At 36.5% G+C, this 24,584-nt stretch overlaps 3 protein-coding genes across 4 annotated transcripts; 1 reads left to right on the top strand and 2 right to left on the bottom strand.

Annotated features, from left to right (window-relative positions):
* Positions 1-1,159: 1,159 nt before the first annotated feature.
* On the top strand, positions 1,160-15,832 carry LOC135636816 (vacuolar protein sorting-associated protein 41 homolog). The gene is made up of 19 exons (XM_065148881.1): positions 1,160-1,626; positions 3,352-3,621; positions 3,722-3,901; positions 5,774-6,031; positions 8,407-8,539; positions 8,650-8,740; positions 9,235-9,337; positions 10,270-10,373; positions 10,445-10,538; positions 10,854-11,009; positions 11,081-11,143; positions 11,322-11,387; positions 13,397-13,597; positions 14,113-14,190; positions 14,266-14,385; positions 14,538-14,618; positions 14,711-14,796; positions 15,107-15,188; positions 15,283-15,832. The coding sequence occupies exons 1-19, from the start codon at positions 1,366-1,368 to the stop codon at positions 15,679-15,681; spliced, it is 2,826 nt and encodes a 941-aa protein (XP_065004953.1). The 5' UTR covers positions 1,160-1,365; the 3' UTR covers positions 15,682-15,832.
* A 464-nt stretch (positions 15,833-16,296) lies between these two features.
* Positions 16,297-19,825, bottom strand: LOC135635639 (ubiquinone biosynthesis protein COQ4 homolog, mitochondrial-like). 2 transcript variants are annotated; one of them, XM_065146861.1, is made up of 3 exons: positions 19,620-19,825; positions 18,117-18,321; positions 16,297-17,093 (listed from the first exon to the last, which is right to left on the bottom strand). In XM_065146861.1, the coding sequence occupies exons 2-3, from the start codon at positions 18,294-18,296 to the stop codon at positions 16,593-16,595; spliced, it is 681 nt and encodes a 226-aa protein (XP_065002933.1). In that variant the 5' UTR covers positions 18,297-18,321; positions 19,620-19,825; the 3' UTR covers positions 16,297-16,592. The 2 variants fall into 2 exon arrangements, with proteins under 2 accessions (XP_065002933.1, XP_065002932.1); XM_065146860.1 differs by having other exon boundaries at positions 18,117-18,318; positions 19,620-19,820.
* A 509-nt stretch (positions 19,826-20,334) lies between these two features.
* On the bottom strand, positions 20,335-23,594 carry LOC135634939 (transcription factor ILR3-like). Its single transcript, XM_065145695.1, has 5 exons — positions 23,307-23,594; positions 23,074-23,136; positions 21,857-21,931; positions 21,580-21,742; positions 20,335-20,884 (listed from the first exon to the last, which is right to left on the bottom strand). Exons 1-5 carry the CDS (start codon positions 23,408-23,410, stop codon positions 20,600-20,602), a joined length of 690 nt encoding a protein of 229 aa, XP_065001767.1. The 5' UTR covers positions 23,411-23,594; the 3' UTR covers positions 20,335-20,599.
* Between the last annotated feature and the right edge of the window lie 990 nt (positions 23,595-24,584).

Below are 24,584 nucleotides of genomic sequence, written 5' to 3'. Positions count from 1 at the left end.
ATATCAAATAAAATGAAGTGCTTCAAATTATTGTTATTTAACTCGAGTCTATTCTAAAAAAAGTTGAGGTATTTTAAATTATTTGTTGACTAAAGACAAAATAAGAAAAACCCTCTTAAATGATTTAAATATTAGACTCGGATAAATAATAATTTCAAATTAAATCTCTTTACAAAAAAAATCTCTTTTCTCATGCTAACATGCTTCGGTCCTTTACAAAACTTTCCTTAGGTTGGCCATACATTTCACATGTTTCTAGCAATTCACATTGCCCCATCAAATAATACAAATCTTGGATATGTAAAATCGATCTTTAATCCAAGTTTAATAACAACTTACGAGAACAATCTGTTTTCATAGTGTCGTGCGTGGAATGCACGTACACATACCCCACAGTCCCAAGTGGCATCCGTCAAATTCCATTTAATAGAGGTGAGGATGGCACATGCGATACATGACGCCATCAAATTCTTGCTCGACCGCTCACAACATGTCATGTTCATGACATGCCACCATAGGTGAGATGTGGAGGATCTTTGACCGTTCGATGTGATGTAGCTACGGCAAAGCATATCCAACGTGTCTCGAGAGGATTCGAAACAGTGGCCATGCATCCTATTGGATGTGGATCCAATCTAAAGAAACTTGGATTAGATTTACTTTACAAAATTACTGTAATTATATTTTAGTTTTGGTAAATAATTATCTAATCTTCATGATTTACCGATTCAATTTTAATTCCAAATTTATCAGAATCACAATTATATATTAGTCACTAGTTTAAATTATTTATAAAAATATTTAATTTCTTGAATTTGATTTTGTTTTTTTATTTGAATAGGACACAATGAATGGACAAAAGATTTGATCGTACAATAAAATAGAAAAATAATTTATTTCATTTAATTAATCTCAATAGGATTAAAAACTCGATAAGTTTGTTTTTTTCATTATACAACGGCCGTTACAACGAAGCAAATGTGAGTGGGCTCAGAGTTCGGGACCCGCTCCCGCACCATGGTTGATAGGTTGGAGAGGAAGCCGGTCTGGTCCCACAGCTGTCCGTCAATGACGTAGTGGGTAATGGGCCGCTGTGTTGGGCCCGGGAGAAAAAAAGGGAAGAAATAACTTTTTTCTTTTGATCTAAAAGCAGAAATCGACAGCGAGGAAAGGTTGAGAAGGGGAGCCTCCGTTTGCTTGGCTTCTGCCTCTTGTTGGCTTCGACACGTTGATCCCTCCCTCCATACCTCCCGAGTTAACTCGGTCTCCAGGAATCGCCCGGCGCTTCGAACCGACGAACCGAATCGTCCGCAGAGAGGAGAGGAGACCGCCCGAGACTGCGATTGGATCTCGCCGCTGGCGATCATGGCGTCGAACCACCCACCGGAGAACGGCGTCGACGGGGACGACGAGAGGGAGGAAGACGACGACGCCGAGGAGGAAGAAGATGAGGAGGAGCGGGAGGACGAGGAGGGCGAGCCGAGGCTCAAGTACCAGCGCCTAGGAGGCAGCGTGCCGTCCCTCCTCTCCAACGACGCCGCGGCCTCCATCGCCGTTGCCGAGCGTATGATCGCCCTCGGCACCCATGACGGCACCGTCCATATCCTCGATTTCCAGGGCAATCAGGTCGAATACAGCTGACTTCCCTTTCTTTGGGCAGTTTTTGTTTCTAGCGTTGCGCTTCATTTCAAGCCCTTGATTCATTGGATTGGAGGATATAATGTTGTTATCGATTAAAGTTTGCATCTATGATCAACCATGTGTGCGGTTTAGAATCGTTTCCGTTTGCGGTAAGTTTGATCATGTCTAGAATAGGGAGCCGTGCGATGATAAGTTGCCTAATTTCCCTTGCTTATCAAGATCTTGATCTGAATCCTCTTCAAAATCGCGATTGGGATCAGAATAAGTTTGTCACGTTTGCGTCCGATACATGATGTGAATCTCCAAGGAAAGACTTCTATATCCTTTTGTTGGTTGCTTTGTTTGCTACCTTTGAATTTTTTGTGTCTATTTGGTTTCTTCTTATATCCTAATCTTTCAGCTCAAACGACACTATCCTGAACTTGCGTCCTCACATTGCTTCAACGTTGTTTGTTCAGAAAGTGACTAGAATTGCACCTATATCATTATCAACTTTTAAGTTGACCCATGGCAGATGACCTCTACTGGATGATCTTGTGTTCAACTCCAGAAATTGTCATTGCATATTTACAGGTTCTGATTTAAGTCAGGAGAACTGCTATTCAAATAAAACTAATTTCATCACTTGTTCTTTTTTTAAATTAAACATTGAAATTTTAATTGCATTTGGCTCTAATTTGACATTCCATCCTCTTTCTTATGACCTATGGGAATGATTTATCATCAATATCTTAGGACGATCATTATTTGTATCAATCAACAGAAATTATGAATGTTTCTTGCATTTCTTTGCCTGAAAGATTAATCGAGTCGATTGGAACCATCCAAAATCAGTTGATCTGTGATCCTTTGAATGATCACAATCATCCAATGGCAGCTTCAAGGAAAAAAGAGAGAGAGCAAAGATGAAAGGAAGAAGGCTGTTTATAATGGCAGCATGAACTGCCAGGTCTGGTAGGTTGCAGAAAAAAACAAAAGGAAGAAAGAGGAGGGGAGGTTTAACATATAAGAGGTGAGAGTGAGAGTCTGTCAATCTTCTCCAACTGTACTTATAATTGAGGTGAAGATCTTGTTCAATTTTACGTTTGATATCTATCCTTCCAGATCTTACATATCAATAGTCGACTGATATGAGCCCCACTTGTCATCTGTGTGCTCCACCTGCCTCCTTAGATGTGGAACTGTCAGATCAAGATTGGGGAAAGGTGTTTACATATCTACTAGTAACTAATGCATGGAGTAGTTCCTGCAAATCCAAAAACTATCATGAATCACAGTCTTCTGAATCAAATTTAATAAAAAAAATCTTCTCCTAATTAGCATTATTTTTTTTTGTAAACATATTCTAAAAATTCTAGAAGTTAGCAGACATGATTTTTCTATTATCTTTTTTTAAAATTTTTTATTTTTTTATCTAGAATATCTTATATTAAATCCTAGGTCCTAAGGCCACTTTACAATTCTGATCTTATGGACTTGGACTTAGAGATGAATTCGGATCCCTACTATAGGCATGGATAAATAATTGGTTCGCCTATGATAAACTTAAACAACATTCAGGGTGAGCAGAGTATCTTCTTATTCTTAATGACATTAGTTATTTTCTCTAGAACTTTTGTGAACGTTCTTCTCTTATTTAGAGGTTGTGCTGTCTACTGCTATCCTCCCTAACACATGTTGCTCCAACTTGGATAATTTTTGTGTTTACAGGTTAAAGAATATGCTTCTCATACAGCCACTGTGAATGATATTAGTTTTGATTCAGAAGGTGAATATGTTGGTAGCTGTTCAGATGATGGATCTGTGGTGGTAAATGGCCTCTTCACTGATGAAAGATTAAAATTTGAGTATCACCGCCCCATGAAAACCATAGCTCTAGATCCCGACTTTTCACGTAAACCCTCAAGGAGATTTGTTACAGGCGGTTTGGCTGGTCAACTTTTTTTGAACCTGAAAAATTGGCTAGGATATGGTAAACAGGTTTGTTTTGCGTTCCAAAAGTTTCTATAGAAGAGCTGTAATACTTCGAGGAAACTGTGACATTATCTCTTTTTCTTTTTGTTCCTATTTTTCCATACAGGTTCTCCATGATGGTGAAGGTCCAATACATGCTGTTAAATGGAGAACAAATCTCATTGCTTGGGCTAATGATGCAGGGGTGAAAATCTATGACATGGCAAACAATCAACGTATCTCATTTATTGAGAGGCCACGAGGGAGCCCACGACCTGAGCTTTTACTTCCCCACTTGGTTTGGCAGGTTTGTCCAATGCAACCACATAAACAGTTTCAATAACATGGACTCAAAACCGGTAGGATATGGTGCATACTGGCCACTATTTATCGATTTGAGGAAGGCCCAATACCGAAACATATATTGGTATTTAACTTATTGTTATTTTCTTTGGATGATATCAGGCATTACTAGTTAGTATACCACCCAGTATACCTGTATTATACTGGTCCTGTAGATCATCGAAATTGGTATTGGACCGATATTTAAAACCTTGCTATATACTAGATTCTTATCCAATGTTATTAAAATAAATCATATAATGTGGAAAGAGATGCAGTTATTTAGTCAGCCCAAGATTGATATTTATTTGACACAAATAACATGCTACAGTAGCAGATTAGGCATATGCTTCAGTTAATATCAATTTTTTGAGATTTAATGAAATTATTATTGAGGTTGGGGTTTGGCTTAATGATAAAGTTACTCTGCTGTAAATTGATAATTATTTAATTAGTTCATCTTGTGGTAGGGATTGCTAGAGATCAAGGGAAAGATTAGGTATGTTTGAATTTATTGAGACCCCATGAATGAAGCAGCCATGTGCTCAAAGTTGCTTAAGTTTTTTATCATATTTGATATTAGAAAGTAATTTTTTTAATTTTCAAGGACAAAATGTTATGCATTTCAAGTATTGAAATTTCATACCATATCAAAGTTTCGAGTTTCGCTCGGTACAGTATAGTACTATGTGCCGAGTGGTACACTAGGGTGTGCCGAGCGGTACACCTAATTTAAGCGTAAAATCCTCCGAAAATACCTAAAAATTAAAAAAAAAAGTTAGGATAAGGTTTTTAAGTTAGAAATAAATATAGTAATAGTATAAGTTTAGCAAAATCAATGTAAATTAGGTAAGAATAGTATCACATATCTTTTACGGACTTTGAGGAATAGCCTTGTGCAAGGTTCGTATTTCGGTCCTTTACGGATTGCTCTTCTATAAATATTGAAATATCTATAGAAAATTCATTTGAATTTTCAATTCACAAATCGTTGCTTTGTAAAGTTTAGGAGAGTATAAATGTGAGAAAAAATGAGTTTGAGGTAGTTTAAGAGAGTGTGAGAGTGAAATGGGGGAGAAGATGAGTTTAAAAACCCATGAGAAAGGGCTCCAATGGTCAGAGCACTGTTACAGATCGATAACGGTCGAAATCGACCATTACCGAGCTGTGCCGAGTGGTAATGGTCGAAATCGACCGTTACCGAGCTGTGTCGGGCAGTAACGGTCGAAATTTCAATCGTTACCGTCTGATATACCCCCGTATTGTCAGATACGAGGTGATATTGAGTGTTCCGCCCAGTAGCGGGCGGTCCACGTATCGGTATGCTGTCGGACCGGTACATACCACTCGTACCAGACGATATTATTCGAAATTAAAAGCCCTGATGCATTTTTGTGTATCTAAGAACTTGGAGGATTGATTTATTTCATTTGGATGTAGACTTTTCCAAAATGCTTATTATGTGTAATGGAGATTTATTGACACTAATATCATTGTTGGAGTCCCAAAAGTAACATAATTTGTTTTAGTACTTTATTTAGGAGACAGAGAGCTTGTTTGCACTGGATGTTTCTTTTAATTCATATCTTTTGGAGGGTTATGGACACTAGGGTGGTTATTTAGTTGGACATGGTATTTTCTTGATGGTGATAGAATAGAGTCAATTGCACCAAGGAGAACATTTTTTTTATTGTAGTGACAAAAGAAAAATAGTCATAAAATTACTGTTTCATTTTTATAATTAATTTGATTTAGAGTTCTTGCTTTTATATTTCTTTCTTAAATCTGCACTGCAGAATCCAAAATTACATTCTAATCACTTTTTTGACTTGCCTAGGATGACACTCTCTTGGTTGTTGGCTGGGGAACATGTGTGAAAATTGCAGCAATTAAGACCAACCCATCTAATGGAGCAAATGGGCTACAAAGGACGATCTCCATATCTAGCACAAAGTATGTGGATATTGTGGCATCTTTTCAGACTAGCTACTATATATCTGGTATTGCTCCTTTTGGTGATACTCTAGTTGTACTCGCTTACATTCCGGAGGAGAATGCAGAAAAGGACTTTAGAAGTACTGTGCCATCCCGTCAGGTAATTTTGCTGCAGCAATGTTGATCATGAACTATATAGAAATTTTATTAATTCACACTCAATTTTCTTCATTTTCATTCTTTGGGTAGTTCATAACTCTCTGTAGTTAATCATGTTGTCGCTTTACTATACTACAATAACAGATTGAATATCATTTGGCATTTCCTTTGCAAGTTGAACTTTCATTGTTAGCCTTCTCATCTCCTTATGCTTTTTGGATGTTGTATTGCTCTTTTGTCTGGACATTCTTTTTGTTTGGGAAAAGTGTTATTCATGGAACTTAAAGGCTAATCTAATTTATTTGTATGTGATATTTCCTTAAATTGGTCAAAAGATTTCAACATTGGCTTAATATTAGAAAATAAGGGGCATCACTGTTCCTTTTTCCTCCTTTTCATGCTTTTCAAATGCTAGTGGAAAGATGATAATGTGTTTCACTTGATTGACCAACTTGTTACCTTTTGTTTTCGTTGTTGGTTTTTCTTTTATAGCAAATATATTTACAAGTCTTAGTATTGATTTGGTATGAAGTTTCACAATATTGCCGAAGGCTATGGGCATGACATATTAACATATGCTAGGTCCTTTTCCATTTTACTTGGTCTGGATTGGTTTTGTAGTAATAGCTACTGGACATGTTCAAGACATTCAAGATCTCTTACTCTTTAATAGTTTAAACACTGATGACAGTCATACTTATAAGTCAAATATAAATGAAGTGATGGACCATTATAATAGGGATACAAATTAGGAAAGTTTAGGATATATAAAGATCCAATTGGATGATGCAATTGCTTGAGGATGCTGGGATATGGACATTGACCAAAGCAATGAGTCCGGCGCAATATGTAAAAAGTACAGTCTGACAAGTGTTAAAATAGGTAAATGACTAAGAATTTGAACCTTGATTCTGAGATTATCTTAGCAATCTCTAAAAACATTCTGTAACATGATTACTTTACTATTTCATTGATATGCCCTTGATCATTGATTAAAATGTGGTACCTTCATCAATGCTATTAATGATTCTTCTTGTACCAATCTGTCCTATTAATTGACATGCACTTTCTGTAAAGTAGCCACAAACTCTGCAAACATTTTAGGACATTAAAGACTAGAGTGAATATGACCTACAATTATGGTGGTAGTGTGAATAACATTTCTTTCTTGTCTCTTTTCTTTGTTGATCTTTTAGATCAACCTGCCATAGTATTTCACTGATAATGGATAAGTACTATTAGGGAGGGCTACAGGCTGCTATATATTATTCATGAGGATAAGAAATAGATAGTAACAATACTTCTCTCATATTATTTGCAAATTACTGGTACAAGTATTGATGAAGAGGCTTACATGTGTTATATGATGAGTAGTTCTAGATGGTGTTTGGTTAGCAAGATTTGATCATTGGAACCCAATTCAGAATGAGCAATTTGAATTTTATTTTGGTTGGGGCATTAGATCAGGAAAATTCATATTTTCCTTTGGGAAGGATTTAAAATTCTAATGGAAGAGCTTCTAGTGTCAAAAGCAAGGTTCTCAATTTCAGTTCGTATCGAGGCATACCAGTGGTACGCCCAAAAGGAACTAAAAAATCTCCAAAAATACTGAGGCCTACCGACCAGTACGCCTCGGTAACGATAGAAATTTGGGGCGTACCGATTGGTACACCTTGGTAACGATCAAAATTCGAGGCATATACCGATCAATGTGCCTCGGTAACGATCAGATTTCGAACGTTACCGCTCGATACAGATCTCGTATCGCTCGATACAGGATCAAAACACTGGTACCGCCTGATAGAGGACGGTCTGCGTACCGATATTCTCTCGGACCAATATGTACCACCCATACTGGGTGGTACACAGAAATTGAGAACCCTGGTCAAAAGTGTCTTTTTTGTATTTATATTTAAATCACAATAAATCAATTATGTCCTTCCTTCTATATAATTATACATCTCTTTATAACCAGATTTTTGTAATCAATCTTATTATTTTTTTACTATTATTAATAATCCATTTTGTATGTGTTTATTCATTAGCTTCTATTATTTAAATATCTCTACCTTTACATGCATATAATATATAAAGTATTTATTATAGCTATTGCATATTATGATCATTGAATAAAAAAAATAAAACATAGTAAATGTTTAACACACAATCTAACTCAATAATGAATAAAAATATTATATATGAATAATTATTTAATTATAAATATTCGTATATTAAATATTAATTATTGGTAAAATGAAAATAATAATGTGCTTCTATTTTAATTTTGATTTCAATTCTGGCTTTGTAGTGTTTGTTTACTTCTAGGCTTCAAGCACAACTTTTGCATGACAAGCTGCTGTTTGAAATTTGTTGTAGGGAACTGCACAGAGACCTGAAATACGAATAGTCACATGGAAAAATGATGAGCTAACAACAGATGCTTTGCCTGTCCATGGTTATGAGCATTATAAAGCAAAGGACTATTCCCTTGCACATGCTCCATTCTCAGGTTTTTTGACCTCTCATTTCAAGTAATATAAGTAAATATGTGAGCACAAAAAAAAAAAAAAAACTATGAGAGCAAGACTAATTTTATGTTGCTTGTGCTTTTGAATGTAGGAAGCAGCTATGCAGGAGGTCAGTGGGCTGCTGGTGATGAACCATTGTACTATATAGTATCACCTAAGGATGTTGTAATTGCAAGACCTAGGTTTGTGGTCTTTAAGTGTGCATGTCTTTTTAAATCAAAACTCGTGCTTTTCTTTGAAATTAATTTTAAACTGTTGAAGAGCTAAATGTGAGGATCCATGTTGCTGAACGTAACCATGTCAGACTCGAGGCTTTTGTTCTTTATAACTCTTTAGCTGTTCAAGAGCTAAATAGTTGAAAATTATTTATCTGAATCTACTTATTTTTGACATTAGGCTTTAGTTCTTCCTTCACTTCTTGTAATTGTTAAATGTTGTTTTCAAGGCACGGTGCCCTTTAACTCATTTCCTTTTTTAAAAATAAATTATAATATTGTAATTTGTGCATTTGAAATTTAATTTGATATAATATTATAATACATTAATTTTTATCGTCTGTTTAAATTTATTTGTTTGTTGCGGTTAAGATTATTGTCTGCCATTATTAAGTCAATCATATTTGTGTGTCATATAAGGTTGTAACTTGTCATTATTAACTGTAAGTTTTAATGGCCAGAGATGCTGAAGATCATATTTCTTGGCTTCTTCAACATGGTTGGCATGAAAAAGCTTTAGCTGCAGTTGAAGCAGGTCAAGGACGAACTGAGCTCCTTGATGAGGTATTCTATTTTGGCAATCCTTTTTTTTATCAAATGACCATTTTATAATTAATCAGGTGGCTGATGCAAACAAACTCATCTGACACTTGGGCCTTTGTTAAAAATGTCTGCTACTTATTAATTTTGTATTCTTATTTTTTTATTTCTAATTGGAGGATCTGCATTTGTGATACTTAAGCAAGACATGCACTTTGCTGATCTATTCTAGTCCTTGCCAAGTGCTTATATATAGCTCTTAAGTATTGAGCAATTTTCTCAGAATGGTATTTATCTAGCATATGCAAACTTTCTCCGTATTTACTTATGAAGGCAAAAAAACAAAGAATGATCAGTTTGACTTTTATTTTGTGAAGAATTTGAACTTTGAAATGCCACTGAATTTCAGGGTAGTTGAGAGCTAGCAAAGTTTCAGGATACATGTGAACTTTATATTTCTTATGTATAGCTTTCTTCTATTTTGATGTTTTAAGTCTCCTGAAATAGAATTCACTATTCCTGAGATGGGCAAACAAACATAAAAAAGGCCAATCACCATGAACCATGATAATTTTGAGTTGCAAATGTTATGGAAACTAAAGTGTAAATTTGAGTACTGCATAATATGCAAGTGGGATGTTAATTACTTATTATCCTCTAAAAAATTGACAAAATACCTTTTGACAATGATGTTTAGACTTCATAGTCCTTTAGTTTTTAATATGCAGGGCTTCCTTAAATATTATGTTCATTGTCCTTGATTGAGACACGATCTCTTTCCATTCTGTAGAAGTTAATCATCATAATATCCAATCATCTCCTAACTATTTTAATTTGTGGTTCCATAGTTTCTTGCTGACTTTCAATATTAGAACGCAATTTTCATCATTTAAAGTGGAACCCAGTTTTTTAATCTGATTCTGTGAAAAATTTGTGGATAATAACTTGAATGCCAGGTGGGTTCAAGATACCTTGACCATTTAATTATCGAAAGGAAGTATGCAGAGGCTGCATCTTTGTGTCCTAAATTACTTCGAAGTTCTGCTTCAGCATGGGAAAGGTTTGTTAAAGCCCCAAACTGTCTTTATGCTGGTATGTTTCAATGTAATAACATGTATTTTTCCTTGGTAGATGGGTTTTCCACTTTGCTCATCTTCGCCAGCTTCCTGTTTTGGTTCCTTATATGCCTATTGAAAATCCACAACTGAGTGATACTGCTTATGAGGTACGTATGTTAGATCTATCTACCAAGAATTACCATGCTAGTTGGTATATGTTAGCATGGGTTGGCATGAACCATACCAAAAAGATATTGACACCTGCGAAGCTGACTAATGCTGAAGGTACTGATGTGGCTAAGACAAATTTGTTGTCCATGCTAGGTAGCACAAGGCCATGGTGATCAACATGCCATGATTTGTGCCCAAAAGTATTGCAATACCATCGTGCTACAAAACAACAATATTTGCTATTTTGCAAACATCATTTTGTGACTTATTGTATGATTTGCTAAGTGCAGTTAGATGTATACAACATGCAGGTTGGACTTGTTTCATTAGCTACCAATCCATCTTTTCACAAGCTTCTATTATCAACAATCAAATCGTGGCCAAATACACTGTATTCTTCAATGCCTGTTATCTCTGCAATTGAACCTCAGCTTAATACATCATCCATGACTGATTTTCTAAAGGAGGTAAAATTTACAATTTGTTTGTATTGTTCTTATCTTGGCGACATTTGTGATTTACTAATTCTTTGTGACAGGCATTAGCTGAATTGTACATTATTAATACTCAATATGAGAAGGCTTTTGTGTTATACGCTGATGTAAGTTTAACAGTTTTCACAGTCCCTGCATATCTGTGTTTTTGCATGCATGCCTTTGAGGCACATTTCAACTAGCTACAAAGGAAGAACCTGGAAATTCATGCTGACATTTATTAACATCAACATTCAGCTGTGATTTGAGTGTTTGTTGATCATGTCTATCTGTATATCTTTACAGTTGATGAAGCCTGAGATATTCGATTTCATTGAAAAACATAGTCTACACGATGCAATACATGACAAGGTATGTTAATTTTTTCTGCATGAAAAACAAAATCATGCGATAGTGAACTGTTGGATGTTATGATAAAAATATTTATTGCGATCCATTTCATGAACAAGTCTTCAACTTCTCAAAATATTCTCAATAATGAACAATACATGGTCTCAACATATTCCTCACAGGAGATTGATATAACATAGCAGTGCAACATAAAATAATTATTATTTTTTATACAGAGAATGGGTAGATATTTGTAAATAGTGGCTTTACTTTGCATTGTTCAGTCCCCATATATAAACCTTTAGTACAAATAGTGTCCATACAAAGGAAATTTAAGTTTATTACATGAGTAATGACTTTACTAGCTGGATCAAGCCAACATACTTATTTGGAAGAGAAAAAGTTGAATTATCACATGCACTTGCATAATAATGGATTTGACTACAACATCTATTTCTAATCTGAATTCTTTTTAGCATATTGTTGCATAAGGTCATTTGCAAACATATGAATTCTTGTTTCCGATGCATTGAATTAGTTTAAGGATATATTCAATACTTTGTATTTGTTCAAAACTAGTATGTCACAAGAAATGTCTTGCTGGTTGGCACATGTCAGTGTGAGTTGAAATCGTGAAGAAGGCATTAGCATCAATCATGTCAAACTATGATGCCAACATATGGCTAAACAAATCTTTGGCCTTGCACATAGAGTTGTGTGAATCATCACAACACAATCAATTATCGTGATGGTGCTTTTTTAAGTATTTATTTGTTAGATTATAGGCAATGGCAGCCCTTCATGCTTGGGCTCATCCCTACCTCACATATACTCTCTATAGTCGAGGCTGAATAATCACATGAGACCATGAAAGTTGGGCTGTTAACGTATGGAACCCAATATTGGACACCAATCTTCATGGTTTGAACCAAATGCATCATATCATGACCAAATTAATGCATAATATGATGTTTTCAGATTTTTTTGATATGCTCTGTGCACACTGCAAACTGCAAAGTACTAGCAACAGGAATGGCATACACTTACTAAAGTACACATGTATAGTACATCATCTAGAATATCATATGCAAGCAGAGAAAGGTACATGCCCCATTCAACATTTACAGGAGAAATAGTGATCAAGTTATCAGGTTTAATTAAAACATAAAGAACGCAAGTTACAAAGTAAACACGGTAGAAAATACTAGAGAGATTAAAACTGAGTTTTGAAAATAATATGATAACTTAAGCAGCATTTAGATAAACATAATGGAAAATATTAGAAAATATATCATTTATCTTCAATGGAAATTTGCAACGTAAAGTTAACATCCTAACTGACTCTCTTAAACTTAGATGCTGACTAGCTCTGGAATTTGGCTAGGTAGAACTTATGCTTAAAGCTAAATTGAAGACCATGTTGGACTTTCTACTTTTTGAGCTCTCTGTCATGTAAAGTACTTTCTAATTTGAAGGGCATCCTTTTTGCCCTTGGGTTTTCCATATGCTGTCCTCAGTGGGGCCATCAGACTCTAATAGAATGACTTGGAATGGGATGGCATTGAAAGACGAAGAGGGAGGTCATATGTTTTTAAAGAAGAGAGAAAGGATAAGAAGGGTGCGTGTGTGAATGAAAATCCCTCTTCATTTTGTTGCCATGGAATTGAGGTACTGTCCTGGTATTCTAACTTCTCAAATCATGTGCCAAAAAACCTCCTTGGAAGAGTTCATGTTGCAAAGTAGTTATACCATGATAACATGCAATATCGCACATTTACCCTCTTCCATATGGGCCTTAGTGGAACAGAGTACATAATTGACAAGAATGAACCATCACTGCAAAAAGGAGGATGTTCCAATATTTTCTGGGTTACTTAAGGGAGCACCAATGGATATCATAAATAATTTTTCTTCCTTCTATAACTTCTTTTACAAAAGACCCTTGTATGATAGTTATTACTTCTTTTTTACAGTGTGTTTCTCTCTTCTTATTTTTCTCTTTGGTTATTTTTATTTGCTATATCATGCAGGTTGTAGAATTGATGACACTGGACAATAAAAGAGCTGTACAACTCTTGATCCTACACAGGGATTTTATCCCACCATCTGAAGTTGTTGGACAACTTATTGGAGCTAGTAAAAAGTGTGATGAGAAATATTTGTTACATTTGTACCTGCATTCACTGTTTGAGATTGATCCACAAGCTGGTAAAGAATTTCATGATTTGCAGGTGGTTTTCTTTATCTTGTTTTTTGTCCTAAAATATTCATTTGTTGGGCAAGAAAATTGCTGGTTTTTATTTATTGAACTTTGATCACTAATTGATATTTTTGTTTTTCTATTTTATATTTTTCAGTCACATCCTATTATCATGCATACAATGTTTACGAATGATTAAGTCGAATCCTTCAACTAACCACAGGTTGCATAAAGAAATGACGGGTGTGATCAAGTGCGATGTTTTGTCTTTGATCTCATCATGCATATAAAGTTCAAGATTTTCGTCATTTATTTATATCATTTTTTAATCATTCTTGTTTCCTTCAAGTTTGCAACACGATAATATATTAACTAATTTTCTTTCTAACTGTTTGTCCTAATATATGCACCCATCAGCATTTGTTTGATAAAACAACATACTCAATTCAGAATATGAGTATTACATTTTCTTTATAATGTTCGTACTGAGACATAAGTTTACATTTTTTTATAATGTGCATGGGTAACATTTCTTTTCTGTTACAGGTTGACCTTTATGCAGAATATGAACCAAAGATGCTACTCCCATTTCTTCGCAGCAGTCAGCACTATAGACTAGACAAGGTTCAGCCTAATATCCCTGTGCTGGTTTGCTAATTATTCCGGTAAAATGGAAGCCTGACTAGCATCATCTCTCAGGCATATGAAATCTGTGTGAAAAAAGATCTTGTTAGAGAGCAAGTATTCATTCTTGGAAGGATGGGAAACGTGAAACAAGCTCTTGCAGTCATCATCAACAAGTTGGAGGATATGGAGGAGGTATGTCCATCCATTCTTGACCTTTAGACTCCCCCTTCTCTACCTCTTTAAGTGCAGTTTCTTTTAATTGTTGTCTATTTTTCCATGACTTCTTTGTCATGTTCTTAAATCTTGAAAGCAACTGACATGAGCATCCCGAACTTCGCATGCAGGCTGTAGAATTTGTTACTATGCAGCATGATGATGATTTATGGGAGGAGTTGATCAAGCAATGTCTCCGTAAGCCTGAAATGGTACATACGAGAAGCCAACTAGGTTACATGGACATTTTCCATGATATTTATATATTATGACTATAATTGTTCTTGTTTACAACAATGAGCAGATAGGAATGTTACTGGAGCACACAGTTGGTAACCTTGATCCCTTGTATATTGTCAAAAAGGTTCCGGATGGATTAGAGATCCCAAGGTGAGAATGAATAATTAGTAGTATTATATTTTGCACATCTTTGCTTGTTGGACCCTCTACCTCAGGACATTAGCCTCGTGCAATTGAATCGCTTAGGTCGATCACCTGTAGGTTGATTCAGTTGCCTGCTTGGTGGGTTGTTATTTTCATTTTGTTTGGCATAACCTACCTGTTTCATAATCCATTCATCTTTTACTGTTGTACAAAAAGATTTTATCTGCGTATACTATACATCTCTGTCGCACCATTGTGCTGGCTCTTTTCTGTCATTGTCGTTGCAATTAATTTCTATTTCCGTAAATGCTCTTAGGTTAAGGGATCGTCTTGTGAAAATCATAACTGATTATCGAACAGAAACCTCTCTGAGACATGGATGCAATGATATCCTAAAGGTGCAGTTTCTTTTTTTTTTTCGTGTATTCTAACTTGTTGAATTTATTCTTCATATTTTATCTTGTCATTCAATCTTGCTTGAACACTTTTCAGACCGACTGTGTGAACCTTTTGGTCAAGTATTACAACGAAGCTCGGCGTGCGGTCCACTTGGGAATCGAAGAAGAAGGAAACAGGAAGAAGGAAGATGATACATCTTTTGGCCAGAGAGTTGAAAGAGCATCAAGCAGCATAAAGACGATGGAACTGAAGTCCAAAACTAGGGGGGGCGGCCGATGTTGCCTGTGCTTCGATCCATTTTACATTCAGAACCTCTCTGTTGTTGTCTTCTTCTGTTGCCATGCATACCATATCTCCTGCCTTATCGGTGCCTCGGATTCCACGAACGAAGCAAGTAATGCATCCGATAGCGACGATGACAGTGAGAACGACGATACCCAGCCGAGCAGGTCCCGAATGTGTTGCGTGTTGTGCACTACGGCTGGTAGATGAGCGTATTAGGCAGCGGAAGAGTGTTTTCATTGTGGTGAGCTTATGCTTTTTCAAGTGAGCATGTGTAATTTTTATGCCTAATTGGCAAATGTGTTTTGTAGGTTAATCACTATCTTTCTAATTTGACCTCTTCCACAGCTGTTTCACCTCATTAGTCCTTCTGCTTTGGCTCTTTTAACCTTTTGGTCAAACTGACTTGCTACAAAGATTCATCCATCATCTTTTAAGATCGGGCATCACATTTGGGACCAGTCTTGTCACGGCCTTAACTCCGTCGACTTGACGTGTTGGAATCACCAACCAAAAATTTTCAAATTTAAATCAATGATGGTATGCTCACTTTAAGTTTTCTCTTGCATCCAACATAGGACTTGAATGAATATTTTTCTCTCTTTCATCGAATGTTTGACGCCATCTTTAAGATCAACATGTAATCCATCCAGAATCAATTTTATTCCACCTTTTTAATATTGGCATCTCAATTTTAAATGAATATTATTATCCCTTTTGTTTTACATTCATTGGTAGTGTGGCGTGGGCTGCCGCCCCCTATGCTTATCTGTAGCTTTGCGTATCTGCTGTTGTCAACTCAATAATACAAACAACATCACCTAATAATGCAAAACATCCGGCAAACTCATACTTCTATCGGAGGCAAGTGTTTGTAGTTCAGTTGCAGCCTCTGTACAACTCGGTTGCATGTAAATAAGATCGTGACTGGTTATGCCACCTGAAACATGATTCTTTTTTTAAAAGTATGACATACTCCTATAAAACAAATTTACATGAGCAAAAGAGAAGAATCTTGTGCTCCGCTCCAAGATTTCCGTAAGTCAGAACCCGAGTCATCCAAGTCACAAAGAAACAATCTTATTTTCCTGAGCACCAGTGAAAAATAACCAAATGCGAATTCAGCTTTTCCCTTTTGGATCAGGGCAAGGAATTATACCCCATTTCTTCCGCACATCCTCCAAGTCCTCGTGAAAATGCTTCTCATAGTACACACACATTAGATCCGTGGATACCATACCTGCCCTAAGAGCCCATGGAAAGTAATGCTGGAAGAAGAGAGCCCTTTGCATTTCGCTAAACCTCGCTGAACCTCCAACAACTGACAGTGCACACATAGGAAGAAACATTTGCTGAAATTCAATCACTTTAAGAGCAGACTCACCTATCAGGTTCGTCGGAAGGCCAAACAGGACATGCCAGAAGTCATGCACCTCACGAGCACGTGTGGCCACATACGCCAGTTCATCTGTGTCCATGAATCGGACAGGCGGACGGTCATCCGGAGAGAAGTTTCGTGTTCCCATGAATCTTGCATAAGCGGAACCGAATGTGCTTTCTGGCAAATCCCAGGCATGTGACACTTCGGCAGATATTACACGTGGACGCTCTAGAAGAACTTCCTGAAAGAAAAACATTCTGTGATGAATCAGGTAACAAAATTAAGTTGTGACGACACTTGTGACGGAACTCATGCATGCTCCAGTTACCATAGTCAAGTGCATGAAAATACTAAGATGATTATGTTGAATCTCATGCTTATTAGAAATTTTGCTTAAGATTGTTAACAATAGACAAAGGAATTCACCCTTAGGAAGGGCTATCATCTCTTCCCATGTGGTTATGTGACTCCTACCGATCATAAGATTCAAGTGTTCGGCACCAACGCATATTTGATGCACATCTAAATTTGGCAAAAGCAAGTTTCCTTTTCCACACTTCAGAATATTGATGTTCGAAATTAAAAACTTCTGCATGTGTCTCCCAAAAAAAAAAATCACCTTCCCATAGAATTCTGGAGCCTCTGACTTGGAAAATGTTCCAATAGATAGGGTTTCATGTGAATTCACATGTTGTTCTCTTCCAAATCCCTATTAAGGTGCTGCCTTTGTGTGTCAAAATAATTTATTTATTGTCATAAGCCTCTATCAGTGATCAAACTCCGACCAGAAACAGTAAAATTGTCTGTATTATAAGAATCAGTCCAATATTGGTTCTGACAACCTATCAGACCTAGCACAGTCAATAAGCACACAACAAATGAATAGGCTTAACAGGCATTACAGCTAGATGTCACAGAAGAAGAATTGCCATAACTGAGGGTTCAACATGGAAAATTGAGGTATCCTGTCGGGTTTTTAATCCAGTTAATAAATCGATGGTCCTTATGATGCCTGCATCCACCTCTGGTTAATGTGATATATCACATATATTCTCATGTACCTATACACATGCATAAGCTTATTATTTTAAAATCTTAGGAAGTTAGTTATCTTGACCAGTCAAATACATAACTACTACGGTGTGTAAAAGATCACACTCTACGAAACTTTTACTAACATTTTGTGGGACACAACATTAACTCATTACTTGAGAAATATAGAACTGATTGTTTCTTTGGTTGTCAAGTAGATGTATGTACTCACTCTGCCTTCGCTGCTATTCCTCATCCGCTCAAGTACCCGCTGAAAAGCTGGCTTCCCAGTGGTCTCACCTAGCGCAGCTATCAAATCTGCTCTTCTAGGATCCATCAAGGCACCAAGAGCTGAACCAAGAGCAACTGCTGCTTGTTGCCATCCCTTTAGAGGAATCCGTGCTCCTTCCATGATTTTGAATTTAACTTCAGACCTACTTGAAGAATGACACGGTTGTCACAAGCCAGACTTTATAATCTACAATATTAGGCCACTAATAGAGCCCGATAATGAATTAACAAAACACCATAATAACTACAGTCAACACTAACTGAGTCCATGGTGATTATGCATATATAGCAAGAACAGATAGTCAGATACTGAAGAACACAACTTACTAAAAAAAAATTATACTATAATCATTGTCTACTTCAATGGGACATTGAAAAACGATGTTGAAGAAGGTTCTCTATTTAATGGATCAGCTTAGCTTAAATCTTCCAAGAAGCTATTTCTCAACTGAATCAGGTTAATTATGTCTTCATATCTTGATGACTCTTGCTTAATGTGTATAATCCTCCATGTTTCTATTTATTGCTCTAGTCATTACTATTGCAGTGGTTGTTACAATCATTCTTATTATTATCACTCTTCTTTCAGTAAGTGAAAGAAGAGCTAACCATTTCCTTGGACTATATTTAGGTACAAACCTAATAGGCAAAAATTCTAATCTTGAAAAAACCATCTACTACATTATCTTCTACCACATTATCTTAACGGTTTCATTTACACGACTGACTATTTTGTCCTCTGCAAAGTATTGGTTTGCAAAACTCTGATCCCCATCATTACCATCATCAATCATATGATTATAATTATTTGTTATATTGTGGGGCTACAAACATTTGGCTTCCATGTCCCTTGTCTTTGATCGTTAAGTGAAGATTCTACCTTTTCATTTAGAGTACCTTCTGTCATGAAAATTTTGGACTTAAAACATAAGGGAACAATTGTGTGTTTCTTTGGACTCACAACAACCAGTAGATGTATGAGAAGAAGGTAAATGATCCTTTAAACACTTCGCAGTATATACAGAATCGTCTGAAGGAGAAAAAAAACAACAAAATAGGCCATAATATGTTCAACAAACTCATCAGTAAAAAGCCCCAACCCAAAACGGATGAAAATTGATACACTATCGATACGTTCAACGATAAAAGGACAGGCTTGGACTAAAATGTGTTCCTTGGAACATATTGGCATGAAATTGCTATTTTCTAAATAAAACCACAAAATTAGGTTCCTTGTGTTCAGACTCTTGATCGATTTTGCTACATCCACAAAATTCGTTCGAGGCACGGCTTCGTGAATCATCTTCTCAAATATGCAGTCCTAAACCCTATCTGCCTACTGGTATGAGTTAACAATCAGCTCTTCCATAAAGCTTAAAGCAAAAAACGAAGCATCAGTCGAATATAATGACCTCGTAAACATACAACAACAGCGATCACGTACCTTGAAGTGCTTCGAGTTCCGATCGAAACCAGAAAACCGAATTGGGGTCGTCGCCTTCTTATCCAAGCGAGGAACTGAGCGGCGATCGTAGCGATAGTAGATTCACCGATGGAAATCGGCAAGTCTACGGGCGCAGGGTTCGGGGAACATAATTTAGTTCGTTTCCTCTTCCGAAACCACAAGACATTGCTACCCTAAGCAGTATTGGCTCGTCGACCGGGCCCCAGCACCGTTCCAGTAACTCCTTAATTTCTAACAGAGGGACGCCATTCGATGATCCTCCGCTATAAGATTTGTGATATAAACGCGATTAGACGGTCCTCCGCTATAAGATGCTTGCAAAATCTCATGATTCGTGCTCTCAGAATAAGATCCTGCACATCTCATACAGGTGCAATTATATATTTATATATATATATAGATATATGATCTTGATCATCTAAATCATTAAGAGACAATCCAAGACAAAGAGTCGTGCTCTTCCGAAATTTCAACTTTGACATGGCGTCATACATGCAAACATGATTGCAAGAGCATAGAGTTCCAACATTTGACATTTGAAATTGTCATTGGATTGATGACACAGCCAATATTGGTAAGTCAATATTTGAACATTTAAAAGTCAAACTCCAAACACCAAACAGAAGTAGAATAACACAAGTTATTTGTTCTAAAGAATAGCACGCACAAACTATCGTTACAAGCAAAAGTAACATACCGAATGATTGAATTAAGATTAATCAATAAGCTTGTCCGTTCAACTACAAACATTGTTCTCCACTGGGTTACACATAAAAGGAACTTGGCAACCATATACCCTTGGAAATCCAATCCAAAAAATAAGCTAAGATTCGGCTATCTTCTACAACCTAGCAGATTATAATCACATTAGAAGCATCCATTAATATTAGAAGTTCAATTTCAATTGAAGAAGCAAAGCCTTTTTCACATCAGAAAAGGGATTAACAAGAAATGGAGTGCTATGCATTTGGAGGCCAAAGCTTTGGGTCTTGTGTGGTATCCATGACAGCAGGAGGCAACCACTGCCACATTGCCATTCCAGGGAACCCTGCAAATGGGGCTGTTTTATCGGTTGAGGCCTGAATCTGTGGAACAAATGCAGCAGGGGCAGCAGCAGGATGGAATGCCATTGGATGTGGCAAGAAGCCTGCTGGAGGCACACTCAAGACCTTGATTTGTTGCTCTAATTTGTCCTTGTCAGTTTTCAGCCTCATCTTTTCTTCCCTCAGCTCATTCTTCTCCACCTAGACATCATAAAGGTGCATTAGAATACCAGTTACAAAAAGTAACACTTGGTCTACCGATTTATCTCACAGTACAATTAGCTAAATAGCATGCCTAAGAAAAACCCAAGATAGTTTCATAATCCATTCAAAAAAAAATTTAAAGTTTTTAATAAAGATAGTCCCTTTCTTAATATTGAAACATTTGTGTAATTTCATCGAGTCTGTAATCCTTTAGATCCCAAAACAAATCTTAAGCCAACACTGTAAACATAATCTAAGCATACATAACCAAACAAAATTTCCCTTGGTGATCTAAGCAATACATAACCAAACATAATCTAAGCCATCCTGGTTCTCTGAGATCTATGTCCTTACACAATCTCCGAAGAATCTTCATCGGGACAGTCTAGAAAGAAAAATAAATAATTACTCAATCCTATAACCTGTGTGCAGATAAATAGCGAAAAACAATATCAAGACCATGTGACTATCCCTCCATCCATATCTCTTCTGAAACCCAATGGGTCTGTCTTTGATTCTCCTTTCACTATAGATAGAAAAAAGGAACAGTGGAACAGAAGGGCTCAACAGAGATGCATCATGAAATACCATATTCCAATTTGTTAGATGCTTGTTAGAAGCCATAGTAATTCGTAGGTAGGGAAAAGATTAAAAAATATATATATATATATATATATGACTGTAAACCACACCTTCAGATCCTTAATTGCTTCATGAAGCTTTTCATTTGATTCCTTAAGTTCTTGTGCTTCTGCTCTTAACTGCATCAACACGCGAGTTGCATCACCTAAAATACTTGCTTTGTCAGCTCTTGGAGGTCTATTGGGATCAAGGACTGAACTCAATTCATGGAACCTAAAAAATCATTCAAAATCATTTGCAACACAAGATTAGGGTCTAGCAACGAACCAAAAAAACATGTACCAAACAAATACTACGCTTGCATTTTTTTCTTTTAAAGTGGGATACCTCTCATTTAACCTATCCCGTCGTACTTTTTCACGACAGGCTTTAGACTTTGATGTATGTGGCTCATTTCTTGCCCTGAAAAAATCATACAAATTTTTTTTTATGAACTCCCCAAAAATTTGAACATAAATTTAAAGAATAAACCAATAACAACCTTAGCAAGTGACACAAGAAATAGCAGTCTTAAGAATATTTCTGTTTTTTTACATCATTAGAAAGCGTCAAAGAGAGAGAGAGAGAGGTACTATTGTAGCCTCAACTATGTTATCTGAATACTACAAGGTTATAAGAATGGTTCTATCGAATTATAGAGCTTTGACAGCAACCTAGTATCTTATGCAGTGCAGATTGAAGTATTGCAACTTGATCTTGCAACAGGTATGTATAGAGTTAGAAACTTCACCTTCCATCACATATGGTTCTTAGTTAAAACCATCATTCAGTCTTCATGAAACAAAACCAAAATCACTTTTTGTAAACAAAATAATTTTACTCGAGTTCATTTATTGACCTGCACCCCTTTCACAACCACGAAGTAAGTAAAACTTCTTTGATGACAGTTGTAACTTAAATCTCCATTCAATGATGTTAGACCTCATTGCTCTCTTCTAACTTAATTTAATGAATGGAAATAATATGATTACATCCATCTCCTTATAGCAAATATAAATTGCAGTGTCACTAAAGAACACGGTGGCATATTGAACTGTAATTTATACAACGTCACTGTTACTCCTTATGGAAGAAGTCCACACTAAACCAGACATACTAAAGCGGTCTGATAAAGAGAGAAGTGCTCCTAAGTTGGGCTTTAACTTTTAGTAGGAAAAGTATCAGCTATAAGAGATGCTCAATAAGTACAAAATCCAAATGTATGAAAATAAAAAATTAAAACTTAAAACTAACACCATATTACTCCTCATAGACAATGTAAATCCATGTATAAAAAATAGGTGATTCTCCTAATAAATTATTCACCCCAATTTCAATTATAAGATTGCTGATGCCCACATGACACTTCTTATGTACAAACACAAAAACATAAGGAACTTGAGAGGATCGTCATATTTTCCCTTTCCCAAGATTAAGGTCTACAAAATATATATCTACCGGCTGGATGAAACAAATTCATCGTACAATATATCCAAATCCAGAATCCATAGACTCTGAAATTGTAAGTTTCCCAGAATTATCAGGAAAAGAAGAGAAAATTTTACCTTTTTCCAGAGCTATTCTGCTCAAGACTGCGGAAATCCCTGTGTGTCTCTTCATTCCCCGTTCTGTTGCAATTGTCAACCCAAAAACGCGTTAGATTAGCACAAAAAGGATGTGAAACCCCACCAGAGCACCAAAACTGCCTCACCCGAGGAATCTCGGAGTAGACACAAATAAACAGACGAATCACAACCAGTGACCATGTGAAATGGATGAGAGTTAAGATTTCGGGTACCCAGCAGACGGAACCATGTCGCGGAAGCTACCAAGGGCGTACTGCAGCTCGCCATCGGAATCGCCACCGTCGATCCAAAAATCCTCAATCGGGTCCGTTCCCATAGAGGATGGAACCTTCTCCGCTTCCTCGGGAGCGATTTGGAGACCCTGATCCCGCTCCGCCACGGCTCGTCCGCGCGGCGAGGAACCAGAGGTAGAATTAGGATTTCCGGATCCCGCAGTGGCTATCGCAGGAGAATGAAACCGGGAATGAGGAGGGGAAGACGGGTTTTGCTTTCTGTGGGCTGGGTTTCGAGGGACGAGGTGGAATTACCGGTCTTTCTCCGAAACTTCCGTTATTTTTCTAAGGATCTGAACCGTCAAATGATTTCATCAACCGTGGAGTTCGTGATGGACGGTTGGGATGGCTGTGTGACCAACGAATTATTTCATATTAATGAACGGTTATAGCCAACGATGCCAAGCCCAAATTGCATATTCGTCCCCGCCACAATGTCAAATTATGTTCTTTATCAGGACAATATTTGAAATTGCTTATACGTCCTTGAAAGTGGCTTTTGTCTTAAATAGTTATATATACATATAAGCACCACATTGTTTAGGAAATAAAATAAAATTATTTATTTAAATTTAAATGGATATATATTAAGAAGATTTTTACTAAGTTAGAAGAGACGAGATAATTATTATTAGTAATATAAGGAGAAATAGAAGGAGAATCAAAGAATTTTACTAAAACTTTAAATAAAAACTTAAATATTATTAGTTTAATTAAATAAACTTTAATGTGTACATAGTTCAATAATAACAAAATATTCACATAAAGGATCCTAAATAATTATCTTGTAATTATATTTATATTTACTTATATATATATATATATATATATCCATCCTTGAAAGGTGTTTGCAATTTTATATCTTAGCAGGGATGATAGTGCAAACTTTCCACGCCGCAACCATACTCGAACATGAAGAATTACGCAGTAGTTGGATCTGCTACACGTGTCTGTGTAGAGATCTAAACCGTCCGATCAACTTGGTTAGGTGAGTGGTTCCGGCAATTGCCACGTCTCTTTGATGAATTCACGGCACATTTATTGTGGTCAATATGTCCGCCTCGTGTGTTGTGTCGGTCACCCACTGATGATTGAATGAGTCCATGAGGATCTTCTACTATTCGAATCGAATCCGTTTCCCCTATCATCCAATCTAAACCGTCCAAAGACTCTGTCCTCGTATTTCGACCGTCCATCCCCACAGCTACATCCGACCGG

Source organism: Musa acuminata, chromosome BXJ3-4, assembly GCF_036884655.1.
Source record: "Musa acuminata AAA Group cultivar baxijiao chromosome BXJ3-4, Cavendish_Baxijiao_AAA, whole genome shotgun sequence".
Classification (NCBI taxonomy): domain Eukaryota; kingdom Viridiplantae; phylum Streptophyta; class Magnoliopsida; order Zingiberales; family Musaceae; genus Musa; species Musa acuminata.
Note: the sequence above shows the minus strand (reverse complement) of the source record. Positions and strands in the feature narration are given on the sequence as shown.